The following is a 23,476-nucleotide window of genomic DNA, read 5'->3' as shown; positions in this document are numbered from 1 at the left end:
CACAATCTTGGGTCTGTTGAGTCAGGTGCCTGCCCCTGTGACCCCACTGCTGACAAGGGGGAGACTAAGAGCGGAAAATCCCAGGAAGCTCAGCTTAAGACCTAACTAGCCTGGCATATGAAGCTCAGACAGCTAAAAGACTGTCTCAGATAACGTGACCTGCCTTTCACGTGCTCCAATTCAGACTCCAACACACATGCACCATACACATAAAGAATAATTGCAGTGGGTAAGAGCCTTTGCTCTCGCAAGCATGAGGACCCAAGTTAGACCCCATCAAAACCCTGCGTCCTTTGCCTGTTGGTGACCCCAGTGGTTGGGAGGCAGAGATTGTGGATCCCAGGAACTCATTGGCCGAGCTGGTTCAACACCCTGCTTCAAGGTAATAGTCAGGGAGCAGTAGAGGAAGATACCCAGTGCCTTGTTCTGGTCTCTGCTTGTGAGTACCCACAGTCAGTGCATGCACATACCAACACATATAAAAAACCTTGCATAGAAATACTTATATTGGGAAATGCCAAGCAATTGCTGAAATTATAAGGGTTTTTGTTGTTGTTTGAAGCTGTTTTGTACAACAAACAGTTTCATGTGGCTTTGGTACAGCCTTCGGTGAGTCTGATAAAATTACCCCTACATGCCACCATTGCTAATTACTAGAGTGTTGTTTGGAGTAAGCCATTCTCATGGCGTGGGATTGCTGTCACATAAAAGCTCAGATCTGTTCCCATAAGTCTGATTACTTTTCAGTTGAAATGTCTTTCTCCAAACTTCAGAGTTTCTACACTGAACTTTGCATGTGGCCCTCTAATATAAGGGTGAATATGATACCATAGCATGCAGTGTTACAGGCTTTCAGTACTACCTTTTTGAAAAGAGAGACTCAAAGTTGTAATGCCTAATTCCAAGTGCCTAGGACTATTAAGAGGTGAGAGCCCATGTTAGGATTGTAAGTATGAAAGCATTTTGAAAAGAAATAACCACAAAGAAACTCCCCAGTGGTGTTTAAGTTAGTGTCAGTGGTTGAGGAGGTTCTGAGCTACAGAAGTTGCCAGGGAGAAGGCCAGTCATTAGCTAAATGTTATTTTCAGTGCTAGACTCCAGGCTGAATTTCTAAAGCTTTTTGGTAAATTAGCCTTTCTTTAATGTTGCTGTTTACCCTTTTTCCTTTTGTATCATATAGTTAACTTGGCACTATGGGGATTCAAGGGTTACTTCAGTTCATCAAAGAAGCTTCTGAACCCATCAATGTGAAGAAGTACAAAGGACAGGCAGTTGCTGTGGATACCTATTGCTGGCTTCACAAAGGAGCTATTGCTTGTGCTGAAAAGCTAGCCAAGGGGGAACCTACAGATAGGTAAGTTTGGAATGTATGTCAGTTTAAGAACTAGAATGGTGTGCTTTTTGTTTTCGAGACAGTCCCAGGTATTCCGGGCTGGCCTGGAATTTGCTGTAGCCAAGGATGACCTCAGACCTCTGCTCCTCTTCCTGGAGGAGTCCTACCCATTGTACCACCAATGTCCAGCTTCCTGTAATGCCAGGGACTGAGCCCAGGGCTTTGTGCATACTGAGCAAGCATGTAAGGATGTATGTTTAGAGCATTGCCAGCCTTCTGTGGTGCAGGCCTGATGTTTGGTCTTAGTAAGAAGCCATAGTGACAGGATACAGACAGGCAAAGATCAAATATCTCCTGGAAGAATGGTGATTTTTTTTTCCTTCTGTCCCCAAGCTCCTAGAATAACAACTCTGAGACTAATTATGTTTACAGATACCTTGGCCGTGAGCTTTGGCTATGCTCCAACCAGCTCATATATATTAATCATCCCATTGTTCTATTAGGTTGCTGTGTGGCTGGTTACCTCCGTTCAGCTCTCATGCTTCTGTCCTTCATGTTCCTGGGTGAATCCCCCATTCCTGACTCTGTCCCAGAATCCTTGCTTCCTTCAGGAACACCCACCTTCTATTTCCTGCCTCTAGATTCCTTCCTTCCACTATAGGCCAGTCATCTCTGTTTGATAGATGAAGCTTCCAAACAGATATAAGATTCCTTCTACATATCCCCTTTTAGATAAAAGGCTCTTTCTCTTACAATAATACACTACATAGATTAACAGTTATGAAAACTATCAAGTAAAAATTACATTTACAAAGTCCAGTCCATATGTATTTGATAATTTTGGGGAAAGTATTCTATAACCTATCTTGGTGAGTTTAAAGTTCTGTACTTAAATCATTATCACAACTTGTATTACTGACCTAAAACATCTTGGACCTGAAACTATTTTCTTAAATCCTAAACACCTTAAGCTTAATTGTGAAACTATAACTATCCAGTCGTCAACCCCATCAGAGACCTAAGAAGGAATTACTTGAGTGTGCAGGAACTATAGACATGACAGAGAAAGCTGGCTGCCTGACTGTCCCCCAAAATTGTCTCTATAATATTGGAGCATTCATCTTCAGCCTTCAGTTGACTTCCCTGTGTCCCATTTATCCATTTTGAACAACATTCTGTCTGCAGTTGAGACAAGGACACCCCTCCCCCAGCCTCTGTGATGTTTATCTAGAACACACTGCTAATCTCTGTTAGCAAAATGATGCAGAGGTAAATATGTTCTGACCAAAACTAGTGGGTCTTGTTGACATCCAGTCTGAATTCTATGACCTCATTTTAGGAAGGTTCACGTGTATTCCTAGATGAACCATGCTGTTTTTATCCCTCCCCTTTGTACATATCTATTTATTTTTATTTTTCTGAAAAATAAACCCATATCGATTTAGCTTTTCAAAAGAAAAACCCACATGTTTTTTGTTACCACTTTCTATGTTTGATTTTCTATTTTTGAGATGGTTTTTTATTATCCGGGTGGGCTTCATCCTTGTTAGCTCAGTGTGAACCCGACTTGTTCTTCACCTCTACTTCCCAAGTTCTGGACTTAAGAGGACTGTATCACTACAACAGATGGAGATTCCTGTTTTATTGCTGTAATAAAGCACCATGGCCATCTTGGCAAGGAACATGGTTGAAGACACAGGGGGCAGGCGTGGCTCTGGAGTGGTAGCTAAGAACTTAAATCTTGAGCCACAAGCACGAGGCAGAGAGAGCTAGCACAGTGACATGGTGTGAGCTTTTAAATCCTCAGTACCTGCTCCTAGTAACACACCTCCTAATCCTTCCCAAAGAGTTCTACCAACTGGGGACCAAGCATTCAAGCATATAAGCCATGGGACCATTCTCATTCAAACCACAGCTGGCTGTATTTGAATGATTTCTAGTTTTGGAGATATATATATATATATATATATATATATATATATATATATATATATACTGTATAAACTAAAATGCTTAACGTCTGCTCTGGATTTAAAATTTCTCCTGACAACTTAGAAGTCTTATTTGGTATAATTAATTACTTTTTCTTCCTGCCTGGGTTAGCAGTATTAGCCAGAAATGGTCACCACTTTGGAATTTGGGGATAAGCTAAAGATGCACTTACGATCATTATAAAGATTGACATCAACCTGTGCCAACTTAGAAGTAGCACCAGTAGGTGGTACTTGATGCTGTATGCTTTCTAATTAGAGAGATGAGTACTGGGCTAGAGAGATGGCTCACTGGTTAAGGGCACTGACTGCTCTTCTGGAGGTTCTGAGTTCAAGTCTCAGCAACCACATGGTGGCTTATAACCATCTGTAGTGAAATCTGATGCCCTCTTCTGGTGTGTCTAAAGACAGCTACAAAAATAAATAAATAAATAAATAAATAATAAATTAAAAAAGAAAGATGAGTACTTTTGCATTAAAGCTCAATTCCTTATTCGCTCCCATCTGCTCTGATATTTAATTGAGTTGTAGCTACTGTTCTCTGTGGTCACAGAAGTGGCTCCCTTTGGTTGGAAAGGTAAGCTTCAGTGCCATTAGATCCTAGATATGGGACTAGTAATGGCGTGGAGCACTAGTGTCCTCCCTCTGGCTTAGTACGCAGCCTCGTTCCCATCTTCTGGCTGCAGTGGCTGTATGTTGGCAGAGCTTACAGGTTGCCGCGGAATGTTGTACAAACCAGACACCCTGAGCACCATGTTACTCAACACCAACCAGGAGATCTCCGGTCCCGAGACACACTCTTGGCAGGATATACAAAATTTCCTGTAGGACAAGTAATACTGTCGGATCCCTTGGGTATGATAAAGTGCTGTGAAAGTCAAGTGTCTTTTGTATTGTTGTATTCTTAAAACTTTTCAATAGATTTGAGATGTTTCAAACCATTTTCTTAAATGGAAGAATAAAAGGTATGGAACAACAATACGACAATAGAAGGATGTCAGAGCCTTTTAATCTACAGTTGAGAAAGAATCAAAACTTCCTGACTACCATGTGACCTCTAACTACTCACAGCAGGATTTGAACCCATCTAACTGTTTCTTTTGGAAAGTTTAGTATCAAAAAATAAAATCCTTCTTCATAGTTGTTTCATCTGCTCTTAAATAAAGCAAACTAATAATAATATAAACATTTAAGAGACTCAAAGCACACCAAATGCTTTTTTTCCTTTCCTTTCCCGTAGGTATGTGGGATTTTGTATGAAGTTTGTTAATATGCTGCTGTCTTACGGGGTCAAGCCGATACTCATATTTGACGGATGTACTCTACCTTCTAAAAAGGAAGTGGAGCGGTCTCGAAGAGAGTGAGTGACTTCGTACTGACACCTGGCTGAGCTGTGCGAAAGCCCCACGCCGTAGGCCATATGATACCAAATTTCTAAAGCGTTAATTTTATGTATAGCATGGTACAACAGATTCCCTTGCGTGTTCTGTGTGTGTTACACTGTTACCACATGTTAAAGCCATTATATCTTGATGGGGAACATTGCTGTGGGGAAGCCTTCTGCCAGTTGTGCCGCACCCTTTGCACGCTTGATTCATCACGTGCTCCACTGGAGCGGCCATGCCATCTGAGATCCAGTGCCTGGGAGGTAGAGGCAGTAGGGTTAGGAGTTCTAGCTCATCTTCTACTTAGTGAGAGGGAGGGTAGCCTGAGCTACGTGAGACCCTGTCTCCAATATAATAATAGTAATATGACAGTAGTGGCAGCAGTAATACAGCCACCTCATTTAATCTTGTCTGGGCTGAGATGCCAGCATGTCTGCAGTTTCAAATGAACTCGCCTCTTTCGTCCCAGCAGTTACTAAAATTGCTGTTTTAGTATTGTTTCTTGAGTCTGCCCGTAAGTGGCTCTTTATATTTAGTCGTGTTTTCCTCTTTCAGGAGAAGACAAAGCAACCTTCTTAAAGGGAAGCAGCTTCTTCGAGAGGGGAAAGTGTCCGAGGCCCGAGACTGCTTCACTCGCTCTGTCAACATTACCCACGCCATGGCCCACAAAGTAATAAAAGTGAGTTAGTAAGAAACAACCAAGCCACAAGAACAAATGGCTAAGCTCACTTGAACTCGTTCTAAGTTGTTTATTAATGAGACAGCAAAGAAAGCAGGGGAGGGCATTGTTCTCAGGTAAAGGGCAGATGTGGGGGGCGGCATCAGCGCAGGAGAGGAGTCTGGGAGGAAAGTGATGCTCCTGTGGGCTGGTTTGTTTTCTTCTTAGTTTTTTTTTTTTTTTTTTTTAAGATTTATTTATTTTTTTATATGTGAGTGCACTGTCGCTGTCTTCAGACACAGCAGAAGAGGGCATCACATCCCGTTACAAATGGTTCTCAGCCATCTCTCCATCCAGCCCAGTGTGGACTGCTTTCTTATACCACTGTGTTCGCATCTATGTTTAATCATCAACTCAATTTTTTTTTTTTTGAATGATGGTCAGGGGTGTTGCTGATTGAGGGTTCTGCAGAACTCCTGTAATCTGCACCTGCTGAAGAGCTTCTTAGTGCCCCTCACCTGGATCTTAGTCCCAGACCCCACTTTCCTCGTTCTGGATTTGTGTTGAGACTGCTTGTTAAAGCCAGGTCAGCTCTTTTGTGTCCTGCTGCCTGGTTCTGAGCTAAAATGAACCCCGAGGCCTATCCCATGCTTCTTTATCATGTGGGCATTTCTTTTGACTGTGGATGATGGCTTGAGTTGGGAAGCAGCGGGATAGGAGAGAGTGTGGGTACAGAGAAAATACATGTTCTCTTGCCCCTGAAGAGAGTTCCACGTAGAGCAGAGGAGAAACTGATTGGGCACAAGTAGTGGTGCCAAGGAGGCACCTGGTAAGCAAGAGGGAAGAGAAAGGCGGTAGGACGTGTTTCCCCTGTGTGTCTGCACAGTGGTGACCTAGAATCTGCCTGTGCTGTGGTAGACAGCCTTGTCTCCTGGTGAGGCGGCCTGCAGTGCGTACATGGCAGGTCAGACACATGTCTTACATACTTTCAGGATACAGTTCTTAAGACAGAAAGGTTTTATAATTTGAAGTAATTGAATGTTTTAACTTACAAACTCATTACCACTACAAAGATATAACATTTATTTTCAAATTTACATTTGATTCATCGGGGGTGGGGATGTGTGGTGTGTGTGTGTGTGAGGGCAAGCATACACGTAATACGGATTGCAGGGGACGTCAGGGGGCAGCAATGGCTGTCAGTCCTTTTCTCATCCTGCCTGAGGCAGGGCTCTTACTTATCAGCTTTACCCGTGCTAGCTGGCCCGAGAGCTTCCAAGGATTCTCCTTGCTCACCTTCGACCGTGTTGTAGTAGTGCTGGGATTAGACATAGGCTCTATTACACTAAGATCTTCACGATTGTGTGGCAAGTGAGCTCTCACCCAAGCCTGTAATGACTAAACAAGACAGGACTTCTGAGATCAGGGTAACATATAAGTAGAAGTAGAAATACTGTGCTCCAGAGGAAATGGTCTTTGGAAAGTTCTGTTCGCCCGTGTCTGGAGGCTGGTTATACTCTTCAGTGTTGTTCTGCTGCTGGGCTGCTGTTCACTGTGGTCTCTCACAGGCTGCTCGGGCCGTGGGAGTTGACTGCCTTGTGGCTCCGTATGAAGCTGACGCTCAGTTGGCCTACCTTAACAAGGCTGGCATCGTGCAAGCTGTCATCACAGAGGACTCCGACCTCCTTGCATTTGGCTGTAAGAAGGTATCGCATTGCATCATCACACGTGGTGTGGGGGAGAACTGTGCGTGTTGAGGGGCTGGAAACTTCCTCTCCTGGAGTACCTGTTTAATGCCTGTGATTTACGTTTTAGGTTTCTGTTTTTTGTTTTAAATAGTGTTCATTTTTGGTTTTGCTAATTGATGCTTTAGGCTTTGTGCTCTTGCAGATTGAAGAGCTCTCTTTTGTCATTTGGGGTTTGGTTTGATATTTTGGGGGGCGGTGCTGGTGATCAAACCCTGGGCTTTATGCGTGCCAGATGAGTGTCTGTCACTAAGCTACATTGGCCTATGTATTCCTCAGTGTTTAGCTCATCTCTTTATTGACTATGTGTGTATGGTATTGACTGGTAGACAAGAACTCCTTACCACTGAGCTACAGCTCTCTTTACTCTCCACTCTGACTGGGTCTCTCTAAGCTGCCCAACCTGGGCTTATACTCTTACTGTAGTAGCCTGACAAGCCTTGAACTTGAATCTTTCCTCGCCAGCCCATGCCACCAGCTTTTCTTCTTTTTAATATTAATAATACGGGCTGTGCATTTTTTATTAGGTTTGGTAAACTAATTTATCCATAACTGGGATATTATTCAGTTATTTATAAATAATGTATAAATGAGTATATGGTAAACTTTATAGTGATCTATTAAGCGGAGATTAAGATATAAAACCATAGGTGTATACCTTTTGATAGCAGCTGTCATGCGTATTTGCATCTTCAGAGATTGCTTGCAAGATGGTCATCAGAATATTACACTGGATAACAGATAAATGGGGTGTAGACAACTTCAGGTTCTTCTAAATTTCCATATGTCCTGCAATAAGCATATATTGGCTCAATACCTATAATCAGAGGTTGACCACTTTAGAACGTAAGAGGTGAGGAGAAATACTTGTACGTTGTGTTACCACACAGAGCCAGAATGATTCTGTGGAATTACTGTGGTGACATAGAAAATGCTGATAAACGTACCTTTCTGGGCATTGACCATTTCTCCTCTGTGTGAAGGTGATTTTAAAAATGGATCAGTTTGGAAATGGACTGGAAGTGGACCAGGCACGGCTAGGCATGTGCAAGCAGCTCGGGGATGTGTTCACGGAGGAGAAGTTCCGGTACATGTGTATTCTGTCAGGCTGTGACTACCTCGCCTCCCTGCGTGGGATCGGCTTAGCAAAGGCCTGCAAAGTGCTGAGACTGGCCAATAACCCCGATATCGTGAAGGTAGGAGAGACCTTCGCTTTATGAAGCAGCAGTTCACTTGCAGAAGTTGAAAGTTGTCTTTAAATACTGTGTCTGTAGCCTGTGAGTGTTAATAGAAGGGAGAAGGTGACTACAGAGAAGGACTGTGAGGTGCTTCTCGGGCTTCCTGATCTAAAAGTTTTATGTGGTAGGAATTTTTGTTTATGTGGATGACAGCTATCCATATACAGAATTAGAAATTTAAGCAAAAATGTGGCTATCAACTTACGTAAGCTAAATGAGAAGCTGTTTATGTGTTAATAGAAATCACCAAACCAGCACCCTGACTCAAACTCCACTCCACTGAAAAAGATTTATTGAGAAAGGTTTTATGAATAGCAGGCTTCAGTTGTCACATCTGTTGTTTGTTTTGTTGTACGCTTGACATGAGTTGGATATCTGGCATTTGGATAAGCAGTGCAAACTGATTGTGAGACCAGAGTTTTGAGTGATGTGGTGTGTCTGTTCTCTTTCTGTTAAGTCTTTTTAGTGGAGACAAAGGCAGTTGGGTTTTGCTTCTCACTTTCCAGTGTTGGGTATGGGATCAATAAACTCCCTCCACTCCTGTCAGCTTTATGTGTGCTATTGTCACATCCATTGTTAGGTCATCAAGAAAATTGGGTATTATCTCAAGATGAATATAACGGTGCCAGACGATTACATCACAGGATTTATTCGCGCCAACAATACTTTCCTCTACCAGCTAGTGTTCGACCCCATCCAAAGGAAGCTCATCCCGCTGAATGCCTACGGAGATGACATTAACCCCGAAACACTGACTTATGCTGGGCAGTATCCTTTCTGAGCCATGCGGTGAAGTTTTCAGTTACTCTATTACCGTTATTGGTAGTAGTGAGCCTTCCACTAGTGAGTAGTGGAAAAGAAGGACAAAACACCTTGGAAATTGCTTTTATTTTTTCATGGGGCAGACTGTACTGTTTTACTTATCTTGAAAAAAAAAAAAAAAAAACGAGCTAGAGAAAATGAGAGTAAACCCAAGGCTTGTCTGGTGCCAAGTGGTTGCTCCAGTGGAACTGACAGCCCCCCAACAGGTCATGTTCTCTGAGTAAGAACATCAGAGGTGTCACCTAAGAGCGGCTGAGACAAGCCTGATTCTTCAGAGGGTTTCTAGTACTCCAGGGCACAGGGCCACTGGTCTCCAATACTCAGGCAGCTGCAGAAGCCTTAGGTAGTGGCTGGAACTTTCTCCATTTCTCTCTGGAATGGAGAAATGGAGGAGGGGTTGACTCAGGCTTCCCTTCAAGAAGGCGGGTAGGTCCTGCAGGGACACAGTCCAGCAACCTTGCTTCTTGTTTCAGTGGTGCTGATGTGAGCAGTAAGTGGGATCTATGTACATCATAAACCTTGGAGATTTTCTGATAATAGAGAGCCTTTTCATATCTTAGTGTGTGTGATTCTGTTGCCTGCTAATGGGGACATTTTCCTTAACCTTACCAACCTAGGTATATCGATGATTCCGTAGCTCTTCAAATAGCACTTGGAAACAGAGATATAAATACTTTTGAGCAGATTGATGACTACACTCCAGACACTATGGTAACATTTAACAGCTGTTATATAAAAGCACATTGTTGTGGCAGCTGTGAAGTACCTCTGTACTCAGCACTGTGCAGAGTGTGCATGAGAATGACCTCACCTGGTGTGGCAGGCACCTGTAATCCCAGGACTGGGGACCCTGAGACAGGAGAATTGCCACAAGTTCAAGGTTAGCCTGGGCTATACAGTGAGATCTTGTCTTTCTGGTTTTGTTTTAAGACAGATTCTCACTATAAAGTCCTAGCTGTCAAGAAAATCATTAGGTGGACCAGGGTGGCCCCAAACTCACTGGGATTAAAGGTATATGCCACCACATCTAGCCAATTACTTTTAAAAAATGGTTAACTTGATCCTAGAGAAATTATCTCTTAAATATATATATATGTGTGTTAGTTTTTTAATACTAAAAACTGACTACATGATATTTTTAAGACCAGCATATACATTCAGCACCTTTTGTCTCATCTTACATCATCATTCAAACTCTGTGGCACTTGGCATTGTTGAAAAGCCAAATATTCCTAAATAGCAACTTAACAAGGCCAGCAAAGAAAGAATGTCCCTAAAGTCTGAGCATCATTTAAACATGGCCACACAGCATGTGACCACTCCCCTCCTTCAAACAGCACTGGGACTCAAAGGCACGTTTTCAAAGCAGTTACCCACCTTACGCAGAAATCTGTTTAAATTATTATTATTATATGTATGTGAGCACACTGTCATTCTCTTCAGACACACCAGAAGAGAGCATCAGATCCCATTACAGATGGTTGTGAGCCACCATGTGGTTGCTGGGAATTGAACTCGGGACCTCTGGAAGAGCAGTCAGTGCTCTCAACTGCTGAGCCATCTCTCCAGTCTGAAATTTGTTTAATTCTGATTTTTTGTTTGAGACAGGGTCTCCAGAAGTCTTGGCTAGTAGAATTTATCCTCGTGCCTCAGTCTCCCATGTGCTGGGATTACAACCGTGAGCCCCCAAGCCTGGATAAAAAATTGTTGAGGTCAAACCAGAACAATCTAGGTTAAAAAGTTTTACTTTGTATCAGACTCACTTGGTATCATGCTGAAAAAGAGAAGGCTGTTCTGGCAGACATTGAATCTTGGCATAAAACTTTGGTGATAGGGTTTAAGCCAGCTAATACCCACAAGGTAACAGTTTCACTGGGAGATTTATGATTACAGCTGTTACACAAGACTGCTAATAATGTTGGTAATGCTATTACAATTACTAGGCAGCCAAGACTAAAAAGATAAGACACAGAAATTGGGCAGGGCGGTAGCACACTCCTTTAATCCCAGTGCTTAGGAGGCAGAAGCAAGGAGATCGGAGTTCTGCACAGGGAGTTCCAAAACAGCCAGAGCTATGTGGAGACCCTGTCTCAAAAACCAAAACGAAACGGAAAATTTTTTGAATGTCACATAACCAATTTTCAAATGTACTAAAACAAAACAAACAAGCAAACAAAAAAGACCACATTCAAAACATGCTGAGAATTACCAAGGAAGTGGGTAGTTTGGCTCCTGTTAGAAGACAGACCTAGGAACATAAGACATGTTCAAGGGAGAAGGGTGAGATTAGCAGAAGAAAGCACTAAGTATTATTAGAGCACAGACTTCTTCGGATTCCTTCCCTCACCCTCTCCCTTTCTCTTGCCAGGCCCCAAACTTGCTAGGCAAGTCCTGCATGGCTGAGCCATTTTTAATTAGAAATAAAATAATTACTACTTAAGAAGTCACCCAGACTGGGCCTGAACTCACTGTAAACCTAAGTAGCCTTTGAATTTTCAATCCTGCCTCACCAGGCCAGCCTCAGAAGTTTTTCTTTTGAACAGTAATTGAACATTGCTATAAGCAGACATAGGGGAGATGATCATTTCTTTGTTCAAATTACCCTTTTCTTTGTTCTTTCCTAGCCAGCGCACTCAAGAAGCCATAGCTGGAATGACCGAGCATGTCAGAAGCCACCTGTTGCCAGTAGCATTTGGCAAAAGAATTACTGTCCTAGACTTGAGGTGAACACTGTTTCCCATGCTCCTCAGCTGAAGGAAAAGCCAAGCACTGTGGGCCTTAAACAAGTGATTAGTACTAAAGGGTTAAACCTCCCCAGAAAGCCTTGTGTATTGAAGAGACCAAGAAATGGTATGTATGTCTGTCTGTCTGTCTGTCTGTCTGTCATGGTTTCCAAATCCTGGTGGTTGTTGGTCAGATCTAAGAAGTCTTTTCCAAGCCTGGGTCACTGCATTTTCCTTGACTTAGCCTGTCATTGTTGCCCTTGTGACCCTTCCATCTAGAGATGATGTAGACAGATGTTGGACTGTGAGACTCCAGGATCCTCGGGTTGTGTATGGCAGTGTGGTTGTCAGTGCCGTTGGCCGGAGTCTCCCTTCCCTCGTGTAGCTGCCCTGCACCCGTTGGAAATCCCTTACCATAAAGTTTACCCTAAAGTCAAGAATTGTAAATCCCTGGAGTTAGCTCTGCTTTTCAAATGTTACTTTAGGCTGTTCGAGGTTCTTTCTGGCTTTGTAACTTTTAGGATTCAATTGCCAACTTGTCTTTTTAAAAAGAGGCTATGGGACCCAGATGGTAGTGGTACACAGGGAGGCAGATGGAACTGAGTTCAGTGCCACCTTGTCTAAAGAGCAAGTTTCAGGGCAGCCAGGGCTACTCAGATGCACAGAGAAACCCTGTCTTAGAAAAGAAAAAACTGTGGTCTGCCTGTTGGCTATGCCATGTGTGCTCCACTTTCTCCCTCGGGGTGTCTAGGCACTGCTGCTGCTCACTAGGCTGAAAGGGTGAAGCTGGGTCCCTTCCGAAGGGTCTGACTGGGAGAGGATGGAGCTTGTACACATACACTTTACTCAGGGTGAACCTGGAGAGTGGGAAGTGGTTCTTCTTAGGGTGACGTTTCACTGGCTGTAGTTTAATGTATTGTGAATGCCTCATTTGTATGACCAGACAATTCGGGAATCTTAGGTACTGTCTGGAACTTAGGTTCTTATTGGGAAAGAGGACGTTAAACTTGTAAGCTTGACAAAGACTATGACATTCCTCAGGTAGAATATTGGGGGTCAGGCTCCCCAGATATGGTAGAGAAGAGAAGTTCTGCTAAGAAAAGGGAGTTCTCCATTTTGTGCTGAGTTCAGAGGAGCTATCCAGACATGGTAGACTACAACCTTAGTAGAAAGGTAGGAAAAAAAAAGCTATGGTGATTTAACAAAGTAATTCAGAGTGAGTGACTGTTTATTGAAGACTTCAGAGGTCTCATGTTCTATGTAAAGATGTCTAGATAGGTTGTCAAATTTATTCTTAAATTTTCAGATTTTTATCCTCTTAAAGATGTTTCAGTTTTAATTGGTGCCAATATATAGAAATAGAGCTGATTTATTTTTGTTATTTTTGTATGTGAGGGTAGTACAGTTTTGTCCATTGGGTTCAGAGGGCAACTGTCTTTCCAGCTCTATTGTTGAACTCAGTTTGTTAAGCTTGCATAGTAAGTGGGTGCTTGACTCTTAGTGTTAACCTTGTGGTTTGAAACCCTCAATACTGAACTAAGTCAGTCCCTGTTACCCTTCAGTTATTCTGAGGTAGCAGCTATGACCCTCTATGAAAATGAAATTTCTTTTCAGTCTGCAAGTTCCCTTTCCTTCGGGTTGTGTGTTGGAGGGAATTGAGCTCCTTAGTTGTGATGTAACTGTGACAGGATGTGGTAGTTGGTGTGCTCTGCTGCTTCAGACAAGAGGCAAGTGCCCTGGTGGCACTTCAGGCCCTGCTCTAGGCTGCTTTTCCTGCTGCAGGGTCAGACCGGCTGTTCCTGCTAGCCTGCCCGTCACTTGTTCCATCGTCGACTGAGCTTTGGTTGTTTTTCTAGTTGCTGTTGGAGCCAAGTGTGACATTTTAAACTTTCATGTAGGTTGTGGGAACTGTGCCCCCTGTGTCTTAAGGTTTCATTATATTGTGTTCGTGTATAAAATACTTGAATGAATTAGAGGAAGTCCAGGAAGCTGGAGGCCCAGACTCAGCCTCTTAGGGTGTACAACTCACTACAGGTCCTTATCCTAAGGTAACAGGATGTCACTGGGACACCATGAGACACTCGGAGTCCCAGCTAGCTGTACTTAGTCCTCTGCACTGTCGTGTCCTTGCTGTCGTAGGCTGTCACCTTTGTATTCTACATTTGACTCTGCAGCCTGGTAATGAAGAGCCAAGCCAGAACATAGTCACAGGTACCTCAGAAACCACAACAGGAAATGGTAGCTGGTTTGATTGGAGCACTAAAAACTTTCAGTCATTAATCATAGCTTTATATGTAAACTGCCTTCCAATTTTTTTCTACGCTTTAAAAATACAGTCATTCAGAATCTATTATGCCCTGAAATCTTCTGATTAGTATAATTTCATATGAAATCATACATATAATTGACATTGTCAATTTGGAAAATGGTAAATATAGCTAAGGTAATCGTTTTCCAGTTATACTTTACGAGGAGTAGCTTTCAAAAGCCAAAACTGGACTAAATATGTGGCCCCATGTAGAGTCCTTGCTCAGCACGTGCAGGAGAAAAAGCAGGAGTTGGGGTGTAACATCCGAGGCAAATAGCCAGTAAGGGACTCACCGGGCCGTTGTCCTGTGCCTCTGTTTCTGTTTAGAGGCGCTGTCTGAAGATGACCTGTTGAGCCAGTATTCACCATTTACAAAGAAGATCAAGGAAAATGGCTGTGGGGATGGCACATCGCCTAACTCTTCTGAAAGGCCAGTGCTGTGCTCAGATGGTGGGACTGCTCACAAGACAGATGCACCGACCCCGTCTAGGATGAGGAATAAGTTCGCCACGTTCTTACAGAGGAGGAATGAAGAAAGCAGTGCAGTCATAGTTCCAGGGACAAGAAGCAGGTATAGCGGCTGCAGGGCGCCATTTGAGCTAGTGCTATTGAAGCTAGGCACAGCACTATTTGCAGAAGTCTGCTGCGTGCTGGCTTTCTTAGATGTCTTATCGCTCAGTTACTTTTACTGTTGCTGCAACAAAAATGCCTGACAGAAGTAACTGACAGCAGGAACGGTTTATCTTAGGTCGTATCTCAAGAGTACCTTATGTCTGTGAGGAGGAGCGGGCGGTGGCTGGTCATACTTCACCTACAGTCAGGAAGAAGAAACAGTGACGCCGCCCAGCTCCCTGTCTTACCGGCCACCTGTAGGGTTCAGTGTGAAGATTTGTATGGGCCCGTGGAGGCTTTTTCCTTGAGTGATTCCTCTCCATATGAATCACTACACCGAGTTCAGACCAGAAGGCATTGCTGTTCCCTTCCACACCCGTTAGTTCTGTGATCTTCATACAATCAAAGTGTAAAGGGACTGCGGCTCCTGCAGATACACACTGTGGGCGGATTCTGTTCCTTTTATAGCATTCTGAGGTCCTGATCTGTCTTAGTTATCTTTATTAATGTTAATGTTCTTCCTATAAATAGTGGATCTCTTAAGATCTAGAAATACTCTAAATAACTCCGTACACTAATTGGAGAAACACAGCTATGAATTGAGGCAGGGGATTTATTTGGGTTTGGTTTTTGTTTTGGTTAGTTTTCTGCTTGATGTAGAATTAGGTAGACTAGGCTTTATGTTAAACTCAGAGATCCCCCTGTCTCTTATCTTCCAAAATAAGGATTTAAAAATCCTGGGCTCTGTTGCTATAAGTTTCTAAAAATGTGCTAGTTATCATTCATCTATATATACACACATAAATGTATATATACATGTGTATATATGCCTTATTCTGGCATGGTGGCACAAGTTTTTAATCCTAGCACTCGGGAGGCAAATACCTGAGTTTGAGGGCAGTCTATATAGGGAGTTCCAGAACAGCCAGAGCTATGTAGAGAGGCTCTGTCAAAATACTAAAAAAGCAAAAGTAGAATGCAAACCTCAATTAAAATGGAAGGTCTCTGTGTGTGAAAGTAGATGTGTGACTTTGGATAGATTTGTGAGTAGACCCTGAAATACCTAAGGTCCATCTTCCTGTTTCTTGTCAGGTTCTTTTGTAGTCCTCCAGATTTTGACAACTTCATACCAAAAAAAGGAAGCAGCCAGCCTCTAAATGAAACTGTTGCCACTGGCAAAGCCACCACCAGCCTCCTTGGGGCATTGGACTGTCCAGACACAGAAGGCCAAAAGCCAGTTGGCACAGATGGGTCGCACACTCCAAGTACTGAGATTCCAGATGTGGATGAGGCTGTGTCTCCCAAGGGTGAGGATGAGGCTGAGTCTCCTGAGGATGAGGCTGAGTCTCCCAAGGATGAGGATGAGGCTGTGTCTCCCAAGGATGAGGATGAGACTGTGTCTCCAAAGGATGAGGATGAGTCTCCCAAGGATGAGGCTGTGTCTCCCAAGGATGAGGCTGAGTCTTCTGAGACTAGCAAATTCTTGGGGACCATGTCCCTACCCACCGTGGGGACACTAAGAAGTTGTTTCAGTTGGTCTGGAACTCTTGGGGAATTTTCAAGAACTCCAAGTCCCTCAACAAGCACTAAATTGCAACAGTTCCGGAGAAAGAGTGAGCCCCCTGCCTGTGTCCCTGAGGTCTGTGCCACCACGTGTGATTCAAAGAGTGAGAAGTCAGGTGATGAGTCTCAGTCCTTGCATGAGCTGGGCTGGTCCTCACAGTCTCAGGGAAGTGTAGGCTCCACCTGCAGCTTAAGCACATCGAGCCTCTCCCAGCCCTCCAGTAAGGACTCCGATACAGAGGTAAGTCTCTTTCTGAAGTCTTCACTTCCAGGCTCAAACACGGGAAATGGGTGTTGACCAGACAGTTGAAGAAATTTTGCCATCATTGTAGAAGTAAACTGGTTTTCTCAAGTTTTATTCAAAATTCTCCCATGTTCAGGGGTTTAGTATTTGAGAGTGCTGGCTGTTTTTCCAGATGACCTGGATTTAATTCCCATCACATACTTGGCAGCTTATAACTGTCTAAAACTCTAGTATAACTAACAAGTTGTAAATTTACAGTACTATTTATCAAAACTTTGATGCCCAACAATATTGAATATTGAATGGCATGTAATAAATTCATATAGCCTGAGGAAATACTTACCTTATCAGCCTAGCTGTCACACCTGTCACACTAGCTGAAAATACTCAGAACTCTGTTAGATTAAGTCAAGAAAACCAGCCAGGCAGTGGTGGTATACATCTTTCATCCAGCACTTGGGAAGCAAAGGCAGGTGGATCACTGAGTTGGCGGCCAGACTGCTCTACAGAGTTAAGAAAGAACACCTGGAGAAAACTGAAGTCAGGTTGCGCATTCGGATTCTAAGTCTTGCCAGTTGACATTGTTACTATTTTAGGACCTTGCCTGCACTGCCATTGAGACCTCCCTCTGCTTCTCTCTGCTTTTTTATTTTTTTAAATTAAGTTTATTTATTGTGTGTCTGTCTGTCTGGTGGCTTGTGTCCTGGTGCAGAAGGAGGGATCAGAGGACAACTTGAGAAAGTTCTGCCTCTTGACCACATACATGCTAGGGACTGAATTTTGGTTGTCAGGCCCCTCACTCAATGAACCCTGTCACCAGCTCTCTTTCTCTTTGTCTTCGGCTAATTTATGTCCTGTAATCTGGAAGACTTTGTTTCATTTAATGAACCTCCACTCTGGAATGTTGCCTCTTGGGCCCATTTGAGTCACCTGAGCAGTTGGTCAGCTCTTCATCGTTTTTCCATAGAAGCATCTGTTTGGAGGACACCGCAAGCATCCGAGCTCCTGCAGGGAGGGGAGCGTGCGTGCCTTCCCCCTGAACGTGCCTTTCTGCCTCACTTTGTAAGCTTTCAGCTGAATAATGAGGTCCTCATCAGCTCGCGGGCTGTCAGCTGCTCATGCTGAACCATTCTGTCTTCCAGAATAAATATATCTTCCACCTTGAGGTGGAATATGAGATAGGGCCCTAACATGAGCATGCATGCTGGCAGTTCTAGCACTAGGGAGGCTGAGGCAGGAGGATCGTGAATGTCAGAGGCCTTCCTGGGCTACATAGAGAGACCCATCTCACAAAACTAAAAAAAAAAAAAGAAAAGAAAAGAAATAGTAACTTTCTTTCCTAGCAAAAGAATGAGGGCAGATTCTTTCACTGACTGTCCCTTTGCTGCCATAGTGAGTTTGCTTTAGTGCTCAAAAGAATTGGATTCATATGATTAGGCGTACTATTTTTTACAGATGTTCCCAAACCACAATACTGTTTGTTGGTTTGTTTGTTTGTTTGTCTTTGTACCTTGTTTTGAACATCTACTTTCATTGTGTACTTCAAAAGAGCTGCAGTATTGGAGCCTTTCTGCAAAGTTCATTGTTAAGAGGCAGCAACTAGATCCTGCCATTCGCCAACCAGAGTCTTAAGTAATCTCAGAATGTTAGTCATGACTCTCTTGTTAGAAACTATTCAGCCACTTGGGCGTGGCACAGTTCTTTAATCTCAGATTCTGGGGGCTGCAGATTAGCCCACATCCTTGGCTACAGTGTATACCCATAATCTCAGAAGTTAGGAAGCAGGGAGAGAAGGTTGCTCTAAGTTTGAGGCTAGCTTGCACTAGGTAATGAGTTACTGACCATTTAGGGCTATAGAGCAAGAGAGACCTTGTTTCCAAAAAGAAAATAGCCAAACTCAACACTGAACAACACTCCCGTTAGCCACAGTAGAGAAATCAGTAAGGCACAGGCAGTCTCGCCCTGCTCTTAAGTCCTGATGCACTGTAGAATCCCAAGAGAAATACAACAAACCTTAGAGACAGGCCAAGGGCAGTCCCCACTTACTGACCTTCCTGTTTGATGTATGGGCATAAACACTGAGTGAAATCTCACATGTGGAGTCACTGCTGAAGTAAATTGAGCATTTGACACAGCATCTCAGAGTAGCACATCTGGAAGGAAGATGCAGTTTTGTTTTCTGTATTGACCATTTTACACCACAGCTAGGACATCGTAGAACTGTGCTGCCTTGGCTTTCTGTAGTCAGTGACAGAGCTGTTGCAAGGAGTGCAGGAGAATGCAGCCCCTTCCAGTTCAGCATATGTTTTTGGTTTCAGCCTTTGAGAATCTCATATCCATAATAAAATGTGATCCAATATACCAGTCTCTCCCTATATTCCATCCCAGCACCCAGTACTCCTAACTCCATGTCTTCTTTTGTAACCTTAGGTGTAATTAGTGCTTATATAAATGTAGGTGGGGGCCATGCACTAGTGCATGGAAACCCTCTTATGAGTCAAAACCTCAAAGAATGACTCCCCCTCTGGAAGCTGTCACCTGCCAGTAGCTCCTCAGTAGAGGGAGGGTGGGGCCCGAGGATCATTTCAAAAGGCTGTGTGGGATTTTTGCTGCCTTGGTTCTACACAGCTGTGTGAGTTGTGGTACTGCAGCCCTGTTGGCAGCCTTGTTGTGTCCAGGCAACATCTCACAGCATCCCCCGCCTTGCTCTCCAGCACTTTCTGCCTCCTCTTCTGGGGAGTTCACTGACTGTTGGCAGGGCTTGGGGGCTGAGAAGGATGTCCCATTTAGGGCTAAGCATCAGCATTTCACAGGCCCCTGTAGTGACTGATAAAAAAGTTTCAAACCTTAAGTGTATTTCTTCAGGTAAGATGTTTTGGTACCTTCTTCAGTTAAACTGACAAGTATCTTTTCCATTTTAACTCATTGCCTTTTATTCTTAACCATCTTTTATGTCTTTGTGAAATTGTGTTATCTGAGTTTCTCATTTTGCATATTTTTCTGAGTTTGGATGAGTTGTCATAAAAACCCAAGTACATTTTTGTTTTCCATGTGGGCAATCTAGGAGTCGGACTGTACCGACAAGTCACCTGATAACCAAGGAAGTCAGAACTCCAAGCAGCACTCACCTCACTTTTCAAAGAAAGACCTACTTAGACGGAACAAGGTAAAACAATTGGAATTAACTTTTTTCAGATTTCAGAAGCAGCGTGTGACTTTTGCCAAAAGGGAAAAATATGCAAAAATTGAAAATGGAAATACCTGTGTTCTGATCTTTTTTTCTTTATTAATGCCTGCTTTCACACATCTTCAGGTAACATTTGTGCTTCACTAAATGTTTGACTTGTTAGTTGGAATTTGTTTTCTGTGTTTCCTAAACTTTTTTCATGTATGTACCAAGTACTTCTACGTATGTTACATAATCATCCAATTCATAATTGTTTACCCTAAGACCTTTAGTTAATTTCTGAGAGTAAAGTCATGGGATGACTGGCTGCTCCTGAGGCGACAGTGATTTGCTGGGTATTTCCAAAGCCCTAACCACTGTGGACCCAGGCATAGCTGTGGGCTTCTGTCTATTTAACTTTTCAACCTTTATGTACAATCTGCCAGATTAATCACTTTTAAAGACCTGTTTAAACACCTCCCTCTCTATCCTAAGAAACAGTATTACTATGCACAGGACAAAATCAGCCTTAAAGGCCCAGTGTGCTGGCACATGCCTTTAATTCCAGCACATGGGAGGCAGTGACCAGGAGAACTCTTACATTTCAGGCCAGCCACAACTATATAGAGAAACCCTGTCAGAAACATACAACAAAAACGTCATCTCTCAAGTAGAATCAAATATATCAGGAAATGTAAGTCAACTATGCTACCTTCGCACAGAGGGAAAACAAGCTTACTCAAAATACAATTCAGCTTCCTATTGAAATGTAAGAATCCTTAAGATGTATCAAGGAAAACAAAGTAATACCTGCTTGTTTCTGTGGTAGACATCTTTAGGTAATTTTTACAAAACGTGTGGGTTCTTCTCCTATTCTGCTATATAAAAAACAGTAGTTAAAAACAGTTCTTTTAGAATGTGGGGAATCTGGGGAGACCCACACACCCATCTCTAAGAAGCAAAATAAAAGTAACAAAAATTCCAATTTATCGTTAGGTTCCTGGACTCTGTAGGTCTGGTTCTATGGACTCTTTTTCTACCACCAAGATCAAGCCCCTGGCGCCGGCCAGAGTCAGTGGCCTGAGCAAGAAGCCGGGAAGCATCCAGAAGAGAAAACACCACAATGCTGAGAACAAGCCAGGACTGCAGATAAAGATCAGCGAGCTCTGGAAAAACTTTGGGTTTAAAAAGTGAGTTTCCTGGTTCCTTTCTGAACCAGACACTGTCTTCTGCAGGCCTGTCCCCAGCTCTCTGCTTTCAGAGTCAGTCCCTGTCTCTCACCTTCAGCTCCAATCCTGCTTGGAGCTTCTTTTCCAGAGCAGACATTCCTTTCCTTCTTGCTCAGGACTAGAATGCAAAGGGGTTAGGCAGGAGCTGAGAGGGGATAGACTTAACTGTAAGCTGTGCTTCTCTGACTGACTCTACAACCTACCACAAGGAAGTACTGCATTTAAGTGGGCCATAGACAGGGTCCATTTGTTACAGACAGTGCTTGTTATATGCATTAAAAAAAATTTTTTTTAAGATTTATTTGCTTTATATATATAAGTACACTGCAGCTGTCTTCAGACACACCAGAAGAGGGCATCAGATCCCGTTACAGATGGTTGTGAGCAACCATGTGGTTGCTGGGAATTAAACTCAGATCCTCTGGAAGAATTGAGTGCTCTTAACCACTGAGCCATCCCTACAACCCCTCCATTAAGAATCTTAAGAAAGGCTGGAGAGATGGCTTCCTTAAGAACACTAACTGATGCTCTTTCAAAAGACCTAAGTTCAGTTCCCAGCTCCCCAGTATTCACATTGGGTAACTCCCAGCTTCCTGTAACTAACTACAACTCAAGGGGGTACTACATTCTTTCTAGCCTCTGGACCGCTCACTGCACTCACAGTCATAGACACAAACACGTAATTAAAAATAAAATAATCCTTTTCTTCAAAAAAATGTTTAACACAAATTTAAAAGAAACTGGTGGCTGTGCAGGCTTTTATTCCCAGGACTCAGAAGGCAGAGTTGAGCCAGAGCTACACAGAGAGATCCTGTCACAAGAAAGTTTGATTGATTGATTTAAAGGTACCATTGAGATGGCACATTGAGATGCTCACCCCCAAGCCTGATTTTGGTTCCAGGGCCCATAAGATGGGAGGAAAGAGTCAGCTCATGGACTCCACACACATTCCATGGCACAGATGTTATAGGGGGTATGGATCTGGCTGAGAACACTTGTTCTGCGAGGATGAGGCCCTGAGTGTGAATCCCCAACACCCACTAATAAAACCCAGGTGTGGCTGCCTGACCTGTAACTCCAGCCCTCAGCACTGGGAGATGGAGGCAGGCAGGCCTGAGAGCCTGGCTCAAACACCTGCCTTTGCCTTCCAAGTTGTGGGATTGTAGGTGGGCACCACCATGCCCAGCTTAGATTGCTTTCCTTTTGTGTTTTTCTTCTTTGGAGACAGAATCTCACAGCAAAGCTCTGGCTGCCCTAAAACTCACTTGAACTTACAGGAATTCTCCTGCCTCTGCACTCTCACTGAGTTGCTGGCAGCTTTTACCAGATTCTGCCTTTATTGGTACAGATGTCAGCACCATGGGAAAGGTAAAGTCCAAATATTATGAAAGTAATTTGATCTTACAAAGCTCCTGAGAGGGACTCAAGTCTTGAGGGCTCTGGGACCTTACAGAGCTGGTGTGAGAAGTCAGTTACAGTGGTATTCTTAAAATCTATTGGAGAAAATAACTAAGTGTTTTTTCATTTTCATTGAGAAGAAACAATGTTACTATGTTATTTTCATAATGGGATTTTTTTTTAAGTGTGTGTAGAGCACTAATCCAGCAGGAGGGCATTTGATTAAAAAAAAAAAAAATTACAGCTTAGTTGTTAGCCTTGCTCTGCACGCCTTTAATCCAACTCTTGGGAGGCAGTGGCAGGAGAATGTAGCTAGTTCCAAGTCAGCCTGTCTTTTAGTAAATAAATATATGTATGTATGTATGCATATGTTCTTTGTTGAATTCTTGGTTCTGCTACTGTACTTTGTGTGTGTGTGTGTGTGTGAAAATTGACCAGCACCTACATGAAGCTGATTTTGAAAGCCAGAAGAGACACAAAGAAGAAAAGTTAAAATTCTATTGGAAGAACTGAGCGTAAAGCCTTGAATGTGCCCCGTAGGAGCCAACATAGACTACACAGTATGAGGTTTTTCCATTTGGGTTATTGCTTCTCTAATTGTCAGTACCTGAACCCAATTTGCTTTGTTATGTTTTTGCAGAGATTCTGAAAAGCTTCCTTCTTGTAAGAAGCCCCTGTCTCCAGTCAAGGACAATATCCAGCTCACTCCAGAGACAGAAGATGAGATCTTTAACAAGCCCGAGTGTGCACGTGCTCAGAGAGCAATATTTCACTAAGTGCTGGCCGGAAAATCTTATCAACTGGAGAGATGTATTATTCTCACTGCCATTTTTTAAATGGAATACATTTTGTATATTAACTTTGTGACTTTCTTTTGCTCGGCTTTCTATATTTTCATAGAAAGCTAAATAGAAGAATAAATCTGTCTTTGACATTTCTGGGAAGTTGAAATGCTAATTGGGCAAATCTCCTGACATTGATAACAATCTAAAGGACTCTACCATGTAGTATAACATCTAGTCTATTGTAACCAGAAAGCCACAAATGCCTATAGCCATGTG

The 23,476-nt window shown here is 43.0% G+C and overlaps 1 protein-coding gene across 1 annotated transcript; it reads left to right on the top strand.

Moving 5' to 3' along the window:
* Positions 1 to 1,193: 1,193 nt before the first annotated feature.
* EXO1 (exonuclease 1) lies at positions 1,194 to 23,191 on the top strand (the record flags this gene model as incomplete). The annotated part of the gene is made up of 14 exons (XM_080908555.1): positions 1,194 to 1,354; positions 4,565 to 4,684; positions 5,265 to 5,388; positions 6,936 to 7,073; positions 8,096 to 8,308; positions 8,931 to 9,118; positions 9,790 to 9,883; positions 11,797 to 12,022; positions 14,531 to 14,774; positions 15,908 to 16,097; positions 16,245 to 16,619; positions 19,687 to 19,788; positions 20,785 to 20,978; positions 23,056 to 23,191. 14 exons carry the CDS (start codon positions 1,194 to 1,196, stop codon positions 23,189 to 23,191), a joined length of 2,505 nt encoding a protein of 834 aa, XP_080764681.1.
* Between the last annotated feature and the right edge of the window lie 285 nt (positions 23,192 to 23,476).

This window comes from Micromys minutus, assembly GCF_963924665.1.
Source record: "Micromys minutus genome assembly, chromosome: 1".
NCBI classification, from domain to species: domain Eukaryota; kingdom Metazoa; phylum Chordata; class Mammalia; order Rodentia; family Muridae; genus Micromys; species Micromys minutus.
The sequence above is the reverse complement of the archived record's forward strand: the minus strand, read 5'-3'. Positions and strand labels throughout refer to the sequence as shown.